At 39.6% G+C, this 13,815-nt stretch overlaps 1 protein-coding gene across 1 annotated transcript; it reads left to right on the top strand.

Annotated features, from left to right (window-relative positions):
- Positions 1-116: 116 nt before the first annotated feature.
- Positions 117-12,311, top strand: SRD5A1 (steroid 5 alpha-reductase 1). Its single transcript, XM_004174910.6, has 5 exons — positions 117-512; positions 2,505-2,671; positions 6,537-6,638; positions 8,737-8,887; positions 10,990-12,311. The coding sequence occupies exons 1-5, from the start codon at positions 163-165 to the stop codon at positions 11,054-11,056; spliced, it is 837 nt and encodes a 278-aa protein (XP_004174958.5). The 5' UTR covers positions 117-162; the 3' UTR covers positions 11,057-12,311.
- The last annotated feature ends 1,504 nt before the right edge of the window (positions 12,312-13,815 follow it).

The following is a 13,815-nucleotide window of genomic DNA, read 5'->3' as shown; positions in this document are numbered from 1 at the left end:
GGGAGAGGGGCAGGAGCGGGGCGGCGGGGGCGGGGCGATGGGCGGGGCGGCGGGGGGGCGATGGGCGGGGCGGCGGGGGCGGGACGATGGGCAGGGCGGCGGGGGGCGGGGCGATGGGCGGGGCGGCGGGGGTCACGCCCCGGCGGCCGCTGGCGGTGCCAGATGAACCGCAGGCGGCAGAGCGCGATGGGGGCTGCTGGCGATGGCGGCGTGTGCGCGCTGTGGTTCTGGGCCGAGGGCCCCGAGGAGCGGCGGCTGCTGGAGCTCTTCTCCTACGGGCTGATGGCGGTGGGCGCCGGCTCCGCCCTGCTGCTCTGCTTCATCCCCATGCCCTACGGCCGGTACTCCTCGCGGCGCTTCGGCTGGCTGCTGCCCGCCCGCCCCGCCTGGGCGCTGCAGGAGCTGCCCTCCCTCCTCGTCCCGCTCGGGCTCGCCGCCTGCGGCGGGGCGGTCGCGGCCGCCCGGCCCAACCGTGTCCTGCTGGGCTGCTTCCTCCTGCACTACGTGCACAGGTGCGGGGTCGGGCGGGCGGCGCTGCCCGCGGGCACGGGCGGGGCTGGGGCGGATGGCTGGGGATCCCTGCCGTGCTGGAGGCAGGAGAAGGGATCGGTCTTCACAGAGATCCCTGCTTGCTGCTTCCCGACCGAAGGGGTTGAGGTTCTGTTAATTAGCGTTTGTTACTTAATGTAATAGTTCCTGACGTCTCTTCTGCTTCGCTACTCTAAGGTATGTCCTGTGTTGTTACGGTATCTGGGTAAATAGCTGTGGCGGTGCGGTGCCGGCTCCCTTGTGTGCACTGTGCTGCGCGCTGCGAAGCTCTGGTGTGCGAACGGAGCGCTCCATCCCTGCGCTGCTGCTGCGGTGCCTCGTGGTGACACCCGCTTCAGCAAGGGATTGACCAGGCTATATTAAGGTCACTGCGTTACAAAAAGGAAAGTTCAGCACCGTGTAGTGATATAATCTTGATGTTGCTAAACAATAGCTATTTTCTACTTATATTGTTCAACACTGTCTTTCAACATAGCGTTTGTTGCAGGAGTTGGACTGGATGAACCTTATGTGTTTCCTCCAGCTCAGCATATTCAACGATTCATTAAAGTATTGGCAAAGCTGAGGCTGAGTGCCCTATGTTGCCAGGTAGTCAATACTATTCAGGCATTTTGTAAAAATACTTGGAAGAAGGCAGCTTAGCTGGAGCCCAGGTGTGATCTTGCTGCTCTCTTCAAGTCGTGGACAGTAGCCACTTGTCATACTCCAAAAGTAAATTTGCCTCCAAGACAGGAGGATTAGATTTGTCAGGTTTATTTTAAGCCACTTGTGTGATTGATATATTATTTTCTGGTGCTTACTGAGAAAAACTCTTGCTTTTGACCAAGAGTATTCCAACAGCCTTGTGGTAGGGAGGTATATGACATATGGTTGGCCTGGAGGCTGCCTTTGAAAACCTGTGATTGTGTCTTTGCTCCCCCTTTTTCTATTCTTAAGTGTAAAGACATTCGCTTTTACATGGGATCTTAACTCATGCTTGATGTCTGGGAATAGCTAGGAATGTGAGGCAATTTCTTTTTTTCCAGTTGCTTGTTGCTATTGCCAAACCCAAGGGACTCTTCTGTAGGTGAACGTGAACTGGAAGAACGTTCTCTGTTACCTTGTTCTGTTTGTTGTAGCATTACATGCTTTAAATAATCCTGTAATGAATTTGTTCCACTTTCTCGAAAGCGATTAGAATTGGACTTCCTTTGTAAAGGTTATTTTGAATCAGTTGTCCTTGGGTAGGTGGAACACATGTGAAGAATGCTCAGGCTTCAGTGATCCTGCTTCTGTATCATTATAGATCATAATTAAATCAATAGACAATTGGCAGTTGGCTAATTCCACAAGAAAGAGCACAAGAGTATTCACCTGCTCTTCTTGTTTGGAGCTAGTTTGTTTACTTGCATAATCCTCCCAGGAAAGGCAATGAAGATTCCTTTCCCAAATGAGATGTCAGTTGTGGGTTTGTCATGTCTTTAGAGGTGTCATAGAGTAGACCAAAACTGTCAAGGTGAAGCAATTAATGGTTTTGCTTACAGGGTAGGGAGGAAACTGAGGTCAATTAGGTTAATTTAAAGGGGATTAACTTTCCCCCTGGAAATGCTGGAGGAATTTAGTGGAAGGGTCCTCATTTTATCTCAGAAAGCTTGATGATACAACTGAGGATTTAGGAACAAATATGGACTGTGCTTAATATCAGCTGTCTTTATTCCTGTCACCAAAGTAATTGCTTTGGATGCAAAGTTCAAAATTTCTGCCATATGGTAGAGAGGACTGGTCTTGTGATTCCAACTAGGGAAAAAAAAGAGAATGTTTTAGATGTTAAAGCAAGTGCAGCTTTCCTTTCAAACAGACACCAAGGGCTGGTGCTGAGAATTTGTAAAGTAGGGTAGTGTGAACAATGTTTAGGCTTCAAAACTATCTTTTTTTGTGGTTAATACAATATATTTTCTTTTCTTTGTTTTCTATAGGGCACTCATCTTTCCTCTTCTGATCCGTGAAGGAAAACCAACGCCATTTTTCACTTTTGTGTTAGCACTTCTGTTCTGTGTTTTCAACGGGTACTTGCAGGGCCGAAGCTTAACCACCTATGCAACTTACCCTCCAGGCTGGCTGGGCAGCTTGCGCTTCATTACAGGTGACTTAAATCATGTTATGTGAACATCAGGTGTAATTTTCCTCTGTCTTCACAGCTCTTAATTTTTTAATTGTGATTTTCAGTATCTCAAATGCCATTTTAAAAGTTTTCTCATAATTTTCTCATTGGTATAGCTGAAGGCTTTTTAACCCATGAACTCGCACTTTTTTCTGCAGTGCTAGATGATCTGATTGTTGTCTTTACTCTCTAATAACCAAGTAAATCCAGGTCACGTATTTTTTCCTTCTTGTAGAAGCTTGAAGCCCTACAAAGATCCAGCAGCATGCAGGTTTAGAAGAAGCAAAGCTTTTCTGTGTAACGTGTTGATTAAACCAAAGTAACAAATTTGTGGAGTAAAAAATCTAGCAAGGATAGCTGCTAACTACTGACATACCATGGCAAATGCTAGAAGTCCTTGGTGTCAGGATATCTACAGTGGATATACACACAGGAACCAATCCAGCCGCCCTTGTAATTGGGAGGTGGCTTTGTCAAATGACAAAACTGGCCCCACAAGGAAAGGGTGGAAGGGTTGATCATTCACTCCCAATTGGGAAGTGAGGTTACATTTATACTTGAAGCAATGAATATGACTAAAGGACTAAGGTATTTAGTGACAAAGTATTTTATTTACTCATTTTTTTTGTTTCCTAGGCATCTACTTTTGCCTACTGTCAAAATTATAGTATCATTTCCCAATTAAATCTTTACAGAAAGATCATTTTCATCTGAAGATAAACCAGAATATTTTGCTTCATCAAAGGCAGAGTACTGGACTGTGTAGATCCTTGATCTGAGTCAGTACCCTTCCTTTTCTAATTCTGTAGCCAGAGCAAGTTAGTCTTTCTCCTTTATTTCTCAAGCCTTTTACAACAACAACAACAAAAGATACTTTTTGGCTTTATTCCAGTGTTATTTTGAATGACAATAGAGGACAACAGTGCTGAATGCTGTCATGAATATAAGATTGAAGAAATTTCAATATAAGTAGATTCTCTTGCCAAGATTAGGAGGCAGTTTTGTTTGTGCACTAAAAATAGAGACATTGAGGTACAAGGGAATGACTTCAGAGGGCACTAGAATATATTTGAAGTTTTCTTGGTCATTTAAAATTTCCACTTTCCTTGAATCAGAATCCAGCAAAAGAAACAAAAATCTTTAGATATTTCTTGATCAAAACTGAAGACTGAAGCCAGGCAGGCTCTGTTTTCATTACCTTAGTTGAAAGATATCTCAATACAGTGCTGTGAATTAATAATGATTAAGGAGCTATAAATCAGTTCCTTCTTAATCAAATATCTTGAAAATAATCAAGTTAGTAGGACTTGTTGCTCAAGTTTCCTTGGGTTCTTTTGGGCGGGTTTCAGGTTTTTTTAAGTTTCAAGGATTTCTGAAATATGCAAATGTATAAATGGCAATAGTTAGGTTCATCTGCTTTCACTTATGAATACTTCTATGCATGAATTAATTTGGTTTGTATTTGTGGTTTTGTTTGTTTGTTTTTTTTTCCCAAATAATACCAGTTTGAAATATAAGGTTATATATATTTCTAGTACCACTAAGTGGTACTAGAAGTGAAATGTTGCTCTGGTAATTATTGTTAGTCAATATAGTGCTTTAAGAAGTTATCCTGAAAAATAAGAAAGTGAATATTCCTGGTATACCTATCAACCACTTTAATAGTATGAACACTTCTGATTTTTTGTTTGTAATTCCAACAAATCTTGAGATAAAATTTGGCATGCCCATTAAACAGCTAAACTGAAGACTTTATTTTTTCCTTTTAATTTCCTATAATTAGAATATCTTTTGGATTTTTTTTGTTTTGTAGTGTATACCAACATAATTGGATCTTAGCAATTTATAATTGCCTTTGGTATTCATCCCAGCTGGGAACCTCCAAATAGTTGCAGTTTATGCTTATGGCTTTGGTCAAAGCAAATGCCAAAATGAAATATTGTACACTGGGCACACCCTAAACAACTGGACTATTATGTTCTAGTACTTCAAAAATATCTGGCAGTGGCTTTAAACTTCTGTTTAAAATTTCTAAAAGAAAAATTACTAGAATATTAGAAAATAATAATAGCAAGAAAGCATATTTCCTGGTAGTTAAGATGGTATTTCTTAAGCTGTATGAAGTTACATGTGGAAGATAAATGAGAGTGTCTACAAGGGGCAGCCAACCAAGGTTCAATATCTGGAAGCTGAAATTAGATAAATTTCCAATGAAGTCAGAAATTTAGAGAAGTCAGGCTGATTAACTATTGTAGTGAGAAGTTTCAAACAAGTGATGTGTTCTCTTACTGTGGAACCTTATTATATAGTTCGTCTGTTTTGGGGAACACAAACTTAAATTTACAGTGGCAATTGATTTGGAGCATAAATATAGTTTTGATGTGATTTCCTCATGGTTTCTTTAGACTGTGTGTTGATTTAGTTCAGAGCAGTGAACCTGTTTGTTTTCAGAAGAAACAGGAATGTTCTGCTTCAAATGCAGAGCCATAAGCTTGCAAACCAAGAACAACGTCATAATCTTTCAGCATGAACCTTACACCTGCATGCCAATAAAGAGCTTGTGAATTTACCAAGAGAGCTGGTGGTATCCTGAAGTGGTGACTGCTACAAACAGGGACAGCAACACCTCTGTGCCTCACCCTTGTGTCCTTTCCTAATCTCTCTGGGCTTTTAGTTGGAAACTGCTTTCTTCCTTTCCTTGCTTTAGTTTCTTCAAACTCTTTGCAGCATGCCATGTCTTTTCTTACTCCTTTAAGTCCCTATTCAACAACTTCCTTTGAATGTTGATGGCTAACTCTTTTGTGCATCAAAACACATTTAGTAGCAGCTCTGCAAGGCAGAACAGCACCTGTAACTCACAAGGTGCAGGTTACAGAACATCAGCATCTCAACTGTTGCATGAAACTTTATCTGGCAATGAGGCAATTAAGAACATGTGTCAACTCTGCTCTCTTCACACATCAAACCTGAAGAACATGTATGCGTTGTCCAAATCTAGTTATAATCTTGTGGGCAGGGGATGTGGGTTACAAGTGTCTTTCCTAATACGGATAGGTATCTGGATGCTCCAGATTGTGTCTTGTTGGAAAAACTAATCACAGAATCCGAGATGAGGCACTTGTTAACCTCAAAACATAGACCTTATCTGTTCCTTATCAGCGGGCAATGCTGCCTTCAACAGAAGATAACATAGGCAACATGTTGCCAAGGGATAAAAATAACTATTTTCAATCCTAACTTCCTTTTGATTTATCCTACCCACATGGCAACCTAAGGATGCAGAATGAGACAACAATGTCCGTTTCTGTGAAAGGCTATAATAAATGGCTACACCATTTACATGCTGAATGGCACAAGTAAATGGTACATTAATTCTTTCACAGTTGTATTCCTTTTATTGCACAGAAATCTGTTAGGGAAATTTTGATATGCTATCAGTAAAATAGTAAAAGGAGAATGGGGCTAAGATGTGTCCCTCTGGGAAGATTAAAAATGGCTGTTTCCTTCAGTGTGTAAAATTTTAGCATATTTACTTTTCTATGTCGAAGTTAGGGAAACATGCACATTACATCTGTGTATATGCATGTACATACATTTATATAAGAGCAACATAAGAATAAACTTCAATTTTACAGTGCTAGCTCCCATCTAGGGAGCTGTTAATACTGTGAGCTCTACTGATTGAAGAGCACAGTGTGGGACTGGGACTGTGCAGGATGTCACCAGAACTGTTCATGCTGCGTACATTACTACTGCTTTGAGACAATATGCCTAATGTGATATCTGAGTGTAGTTTGTTTTCTGAACACAGTACACTAAATGTAGTATTTTTAATATTTCTCCTTAGGTTTTTTAGGATGGTTGATTGGCATGGCCACCAATATGCATTCTGATCATATTCTCAGAAATTTGAGAAAACCAGGGGAAACTGGTTACAAAATACCAAGAGGTAAGTAGAATGCTACAGAAATGAATACAACAAAAAGAACTATCTCTCATATAAGAAGAGCTGGAGAGAGCTTGGACTGTTCAGCCTGGAGAAGAGAAGGCTCAAGGGAGATCTTACCAAAGTTTGTATATTGCAAAGAAGAGACAGCCAGGGTCTCCTCAGTAGTGACTAGTGACAGGACCAGAGGCAGTGGACACAAAATTCAAGCACATAAAATTATATCTGAATTTTTCTTTTTTTTTTTTTTGGCTGTGAGGATGGTCAAACACACAGGTGTGGAGCAGGTTGCTCAGAGAGATTGGAGGGAGACTCAAAACCAGACTGGGCATAGTCCTGGGCAACCTCTTCTGGCTGATCCTGCTTCAACAGTGGTGGTTGGACAAGATTATCTCAAGAGATCTCTTCCAACCTAAAATCGTTCTGTGTGAAAATGGCCTTCTAAAGCTTGGTGTGTTTTAGAGTAGATAGTAATTTATTACATAAGAGGCAACCGGAAATAACATTTTGTTTTCTACCACAGGAAGTGATTTTATAATTTGGGAAACATTTTTTTCCTCTTAAGCCAAGTATTGTAAGGAATCTGTTTCATTATATCACTTGCCTTGTTCAAGTCTTTGGGTTTCTTGACCAACATTGGCTATATTTTTAAAAAGGATTAAAAATGTAACAGCATTGCCCAACTTTTCAGAGAATCAGCAGGTGGGTGGAGAAGAAAGACCTAAATTATTAACTCAGTGTAGGAGCAGCAGGGGAATGAAGAAAGTACTCAGCATGTGACCCATCTCACGTCTGATATAAGAGGGAGGTACCTAAAGTAATTGGAGAACAGCAACAATTTTGAAAAGGGAGACATGGAGAAAAGAGGACAGAAATCTAAATGTAAATTCTGTAAATGTAAATGTAAATTCTGGCCTTCATGGGAAAATGGAGAATGTGAAAGGCTTTATGGAGTGTATATTGAAGTGTTAAGGTTTATTATCACTTTTGGAAACAGGCACTCTTCTGGGTGCATTATGCTCACTGAGAGCAGAAAAATAATGCTACCTCTGAATTCTGTTATCTCACTACATTTTTTTTTTTAGTTGTTGCTTTTTCTTGGTTTTTTTTTTTTTTAATAAAACTGTAAGAACTAAGATATATAAGGTAGACTTATTTTTCACCAAGAATAATTATAATTTTAATAGATGTAAATTAAAGTGCTCATGTGAAAAATGAATATGAACATACTACACTGTGTTCAGTGTACAAAATGGTTCTGAAGGAACTATGTTATTTGCTGTAAGATCAGGAGGAGGTAATCTTTTTGACGTTGCTTATTCAGCTTAAGTGCTAGAATTTCACTTTTGTCACAAAAGTAGTGTAATTAGAGCAAGGTCAAAACACGTCCTTTATTACATTTGCCAAATACCTGTTTGTTTGGTCCCACTGGTAAAGCATATGCTGAGATGTTATCCATTTGTACACCAACTTTGGAATTAGGGTGAAATTCTTAATTTGTAAAATTCCCAGCAGCTGAGTACCAATTGTTTATGCACAATTGTCTGTACAATTGATTTAACACAGACTGCCAAATTATCATGGAGTGTAGAAGCTGAAACAGCACATCTGATGAGGAATGGGAACAAAAGTGCAATTACTTTGTAAGCTAGAGAATAAATTTGGAACTTCATAATAATAGTATTGTTCATAATTAACTTATTTTCTAAAGTACTTAAAGAAATTAAAAACTGTAGGCTAACTAACCCTATGAGTATTTTCTGGGACTCAAGGGGAGTATGTCTTCTATTTCTACATATTTTAAAAAGTTTTAGTGTGCGATCAAAGAATATGTAATTATTCAAAAGGCATGTACTTGCTTCTGATGCTAGTAAATCTGCTTTTCCTTCTTTATTTAAAGACGAAAAGTGGAGCTACAAACCTCTTAGAATGAGGTCTGAAGTGATCCTTCATAGTACAGCTTGAACTGAAAAATGCTGTCTCCACTGCCTTTAAAGATCAAATAGAGATATTAGTAATATAGCTCCTACTTGGTACACAGAAAAGGTAACATTGAACATCTTGACTAAGGTATTTTGAAGTAACTCTGTCCTGCTTTCAGGAGGAATGTTTGAGTATGTCAGTGGAGCCAACTTTTTTGGAGAGATCCTGGAATGGTTTGGGTTTGCCCTTGCCTGCTGCACCATTGAAAGCCTTGCATTTGCATTGTGTACTCTTTTCATCCTGGGTTCAAGGGCAAGACAGCACCACAAGTAAGTGTTCCTGGCTTGTCAATTCTGTTGTCTATGCCTCACTACATTTCCATTTCACAAATTATGCCTCATCCTCCAGGGATGTTGCAGAACAAGTCTTGTGAAAGAGACTGCTGCTGTAGGGCAGAAAATGATAGTGAATACTCTGAGAAGATTGAGTACTGCAGAATAGTGCAGAGCATAAACACAGTACAACAAAATGTTCAAATAATGTTTAAATGAAGATAGTACATCCTGGATCTGTGAAGATTATAGACAAGTTTATCAATAGCTGTAAATTAATATCTACAAGTTTATCAAATACTATACTTTCTGTTCTCAAACTTGTTTCTCTAATATATAAATTTTTGAAAATCATCCAGGCTGTCTTTAACAGGCACACTTTATACTCATGTCTGTATCATATTGTCTGTAATCAATTGTATGGACATTATGAAAACAGATCTGATAGATGATATTTAATAAACTCTCTGCTTTAACATTCTGACTGCTCATGTACTGTATTTATGATGTAGCTTTCCTGCTAACAAGAAGGACTATAGTTTGGGGAGACTTGTTTCCTGAAAGGATTCTCATTAAGGAATAGCATGCTTAAAAGAATTTGAACATGTTAATTTTGTTTTGGTTATATTCAGCTTCCTGCTTTGATTGTTATGTTGAAATTTAGTGGCATAAGAGGAAATAAACATGAATTTAGGAGGAAATGGGTTGAAAAAAGATACTGACCATATGTGAGGGCAACCATGTCTATGTCTTATGGAGTCCTAAAAGTCTCCAGAAATAGAGGTTTTCCTGCCCGTTGTTTGTAGGATGTTCCGGGTCTGTAATACCCTCCCAGTGAATGAGTTTCTTCCACGTCCAACCTGAGCCTTCCAAACCTGTTGCCTATGACCGTCTCGTCCTGTTTTGTCACCTGCTATTAGTGAGCAGAGTTGCAGAGTATCTTGAGTTGGGAGGAGCATTTGAAGGTTGTGGTGTCCAGTCAACTGGTGTGTGGCAAACCACAAGGCTCAGGGCTAATCCAGTTGATTTCTGAGTGTCTCCTCCTTGCCAGATGAAGCAAGAACAGATTCTCCTGCCTCTCCTTGTATATTACGTTCTTCAGGTTCAAATTCCATGGTTTTTTTCCATCAATCTTAAGCCTTGGTGGCCCTCTTTCAAACATCATGAAAAGCTAACGGTTGTTAAAGGAAGTTTTTTTACACTAAAGGAAAAATGCATGAAAATGGAATAGGGGCACAGGACAAAACTGCCAAGCAACTAAAAATAGCAAATCCATGTAAGTGAAGAAACATGTTAGTGTAGTTTGTTTATTTAAAAAACTTAGAATAAATGAGTGAAATGGGTTAATAGGATAATAATTGTATTCCCTAGGTGCAGGTTATTGTGCATTGCATGTTTTGTTCTGTTTATTCCAGTTTTGATCTTGCAGTTAACTATGGATATTATGAATATCTGCACCTTTGAGGAGCCCAGGTTAACTTAGTTCTTTTATTTCAGAGAAGCAGAACAATAAATAGTCAAAAATAGGAGTAAACATGCTTGTTATGGAAGGTGAAAACACAAATAATATCTGATAGTGCTCTGCATTTTTTTGTCTGGATTTGAAAATAGTGATGGTCTTTGAGGAGTGTTAGCAATACGGCAAGTGCAATATTTGTCATGTTCAGTTTGATTACCCAAATTCTAACTGCAGCCAAATACGTTTCTATGCAGAATGGTACTCTCATTCCAGTGTGTGAAGCATCCCTTGCTTATTATGCAATGACATGTTTTTGATTTTTTTCTCCCTCTAATTCTAAAACATGTAAATTCTCAGTATGTGTGATACCATACATTTTGCAATAATGGGTTTCCTGACATATCTCACCACATCTGTTGGTTTGATTTCCCATTGCTGGCAGGTAGTTATATTTGGTGATTAGATGTTATTAGGGTGAGTGCAGTAAATGCCATTTTTCTATCCAGAATAGGTTATAGAGGCTTTTTTTTTTTTTTTGTTTGGATGTGTATGGATTAAATTAAATACATTGTGCAATTATTTCATTTCTTCAGCAGTGTTTTGAAGACTCGATACTCATCAGATTTTTTTTGTTTTTCAGATGGTACCTTGAGAAATTTGAAGACTATCCAAAGGACAGGAAAATTATCATCCCATTTTTGTACTGAGCTGTGCTTTTAACACTTTGAGATGGATGCTTTTAGTAACAGCTGACATTTTACAGATGCTGGAAGGTTAGCAACACACTCGGATCATCACTGTGACAACGCCTTTCCATCAGTCCTGCTATTACTTTCTGCTTTTTCCTCTTAATGGTAACCCAGAAGTCTGATGGACAGGGTGAACAGGAGCAGAAGTGCTTTTCCAGCAGTGAAGCACCTTCATAAATACATTAGGCAATGAGTCTGAATTGGTATTGTGGGAAGTACTTGCATGACTTCTGATGCTTTTTTTCTGCCTGTGAGGGCTTCTGCTGCTTCCACTCAACGTAGCCAAGCTGTCCTGAGAATTGTGTTGTGAGCTCAGCCACCCTCACTGCAGTCTGGATGGTGTGTTCTGCCTACATACACAAATAGGGTTGATTTTATTTTTTTTCCCTTGCCTTCCTAATTCTTTCAATTCCCCTACCTGCGTCTCCAGAAGAGCTGGTGATGTAGACCAAGGGATTGGATGAATACAGTTGCTTTTAGATGAGAGACTGTTTTTCCTTCTCTTTGCACCCTTACAAATATAGGAACACTGTATAGACAATGTTTAATGATATTAACATAAAAGCTGTACTGTTAATAGATTAACGTTGTCCTCTACCTCTTCAAATTGATAGCTATCTCAATATGCAATGTGTGCCTTCTCACTCTAAACTGGTTTTGGAAGTCTACTTAGGATTCTTAGGCCAGTCTAGCATTGTTAACAATTGTGTAAAGTTTTCTAACTTAATTTATAAAAAAACTTGAGATTGAAAAAAAGAATTCTTACTATGCTGTTTTTAAAAAATCAAGTGTCTTCTTTCTTCTGTTGCTAATATTCTAGGTGATTTTATATTCTAAAATTCTGGAGCCTTGTGTCTATTCTCGCATCCCAACCTTTTGCTCATGAAGGACTCCAGAATGGTTTCAAGAACATGAAGGGATACCAAGCAGACAGATTTTCAAGTTATCTATGTCTTTTGCATGATTATAATAATAATCTTTTAGAATTGCTGACACACAACAAAAAAAAAAAAACACAACAAACAAAACAAAATCAAAACAACTCAAGAGAAAACGAAAAAAAAACCCAAAAGGCCACGAAGTGAACAACCAAATTCTAATAATTATAAAAATTAGAAAACAAATAAATGAACACTAAGAAAAAAAGTTTCCACAAAACTCTGCTGCTAATATAATTTAATATAATTTGAAAATAAATGGAATTCAAACCTTTGCCAAGTGTCATCTGCTCTGTTTGCACTTCTGTGTTGGGTTATGTTCTTAAAAACAAATTAGTAACATAAGTTTGCCAGATGCTAAGTTTTCCAGTAGTGTATTGCCGTAAGATTTGTTTTGATGAGAAGTCAGGAGCTTGCTGGAGAAAGAGGATGGTGAAGAGTTTGATTTACTCCTCAATGCTAAAATGGAGTTATTTGACAATGAAAGTTCAATAGGATCACTTAAAGCATATTCTGAAGATAGTTTTAGAGTCTTAGGCTATATCTAAATCCTGTCATCTCTGCAGCATTTTTTTTAATCTTCTTGTCTAAATCATCCACCTATCAAAATCTCTTTTAGTGGAAAAAAATATAGGATTCAAAAACCACTGTCTACCCAAGGTGTTTAAATGTTGCCCTGATTTTTAAAAGTGTTTTCTTTTATAGTTCTTTTGAAAGTTTTAAAGTTCTCATAAAACTTCTTTAACCTTCTGATAATGTTTACATATTTGAGAGTCAGAGTTCCCACACAATTTAATGTATAAATAGAATAGTTTACATATTTCTCTCATTTTGTGTCCAATAGCAATAGTTTAAACACTTACTTAATTTGTGGTGAATTAATATCTTTATTGGGTTTGTGTGGCCAGATTTTGGTGATGGGGGCTACAGGGCTGGCTTCTGTTAGAAGATGCTAGAAGCTTCTCTCATGTCTGGCAGAGCCTGGTTGACCCAGGGCCAGCCTGCTCCTGACTAAGGCTGAGCCCATCATGAAGGACAGTAATGTCTTTGTAATAACACATTTAAGAAAGAAAAAAAAAAGCATTCTTGCGCAGAGCAACATCTATGCAGACACCAAGTGGAGGAGTGGGAGGAGGCGCTTCAGGTGTTGGAGCTGAGATTCTCCTGCTGGTGCTGTGCCCCCGCAGCCCATGGAGGGCCATGGGGATGCAGAGATCCACCTGCAGCCTGTGGAGGATCCTCATGCCAGAGCAGGTGGCTGCCTGAGACGAGGCTGTGAACCCATGGGAAGCTTGTGCTGGAGCAGGGTTGTGACAGGGATGTTTGGAGAGAGGAGCCCATGATAGGGCAGGTTTGATGGTGGGACTTGTGACCCTGTGGAGGACCCATGCTGGAGCAGGCTGTGCCTGAACTGCTGCACCCTGTGGAAGAGCAATCCATGTTGGGGCAGTTCATGGAGAGCTGTTGCCCATGGGATGGACTCAGATTGGAGAAGTTCATGGAGAACTGTCTCCCATGGGAGGGACCTCATGTTGGAGCAGGTGAAGGCCTCCTCTCCTTGAAGAGCAGGAGAAACCACAGGTGATGAACTGACCATAGTCCCCATTCCCTGTCTCCCTGTGCCTCCCTGGGGAAGGAGGTAGAGCTTGGGAAGAAGAGAAAGGTGCAGGGAAGGTGTTTTTAAGATATATTTTACTTTTCATTATCCTGCTCTGTTTTTTGTTAGTAATAAATTTAGTTAATACCCACAATATGAGTCTCTTTTGTCTGTGGTGAGAT

The sequence above is a fragment of the Taeniopygia guttata genome, chromosome 2, assembly GCF_048771995.1.
Source record: "Taeniopygia guttata chromosome 2, bTaeGut7.mat, whole genome shotgun sequence".
Taxonomy (NCBI): Eukaryota; Metazoa; Chordata; class Aves; order Passeriformes; family Estrildidae; genus Taeniopygia; species Taeniopygia guttata.
This window is presented reverse-complemented; position numbering and strand designations above follow the sequence as displayed.

Coding starts and splice junctions, on each gene's coding strand:
- SRD5A1 (XM_004174910.6), top strand. CDS start 163: ATGAACCGCAGGCGGCAGAGCGCGATGGGGGCTGCTGGCGATGGCGGC. Junction 6,639..8,736: donor TGGTTACAAAATACCAAGAG/GTAAGTAGAATG, acceptor TCCTGCTTTCAG/GAGGAATGTTTGAGTATGTC. Junction 8,888..10,989: donor AGGGCAAGACAGCACCACAA/GTAAGTGTTCCT, acceptor TTTGTTTTTCAG/ATGGTACCTTGAGAAATTTG.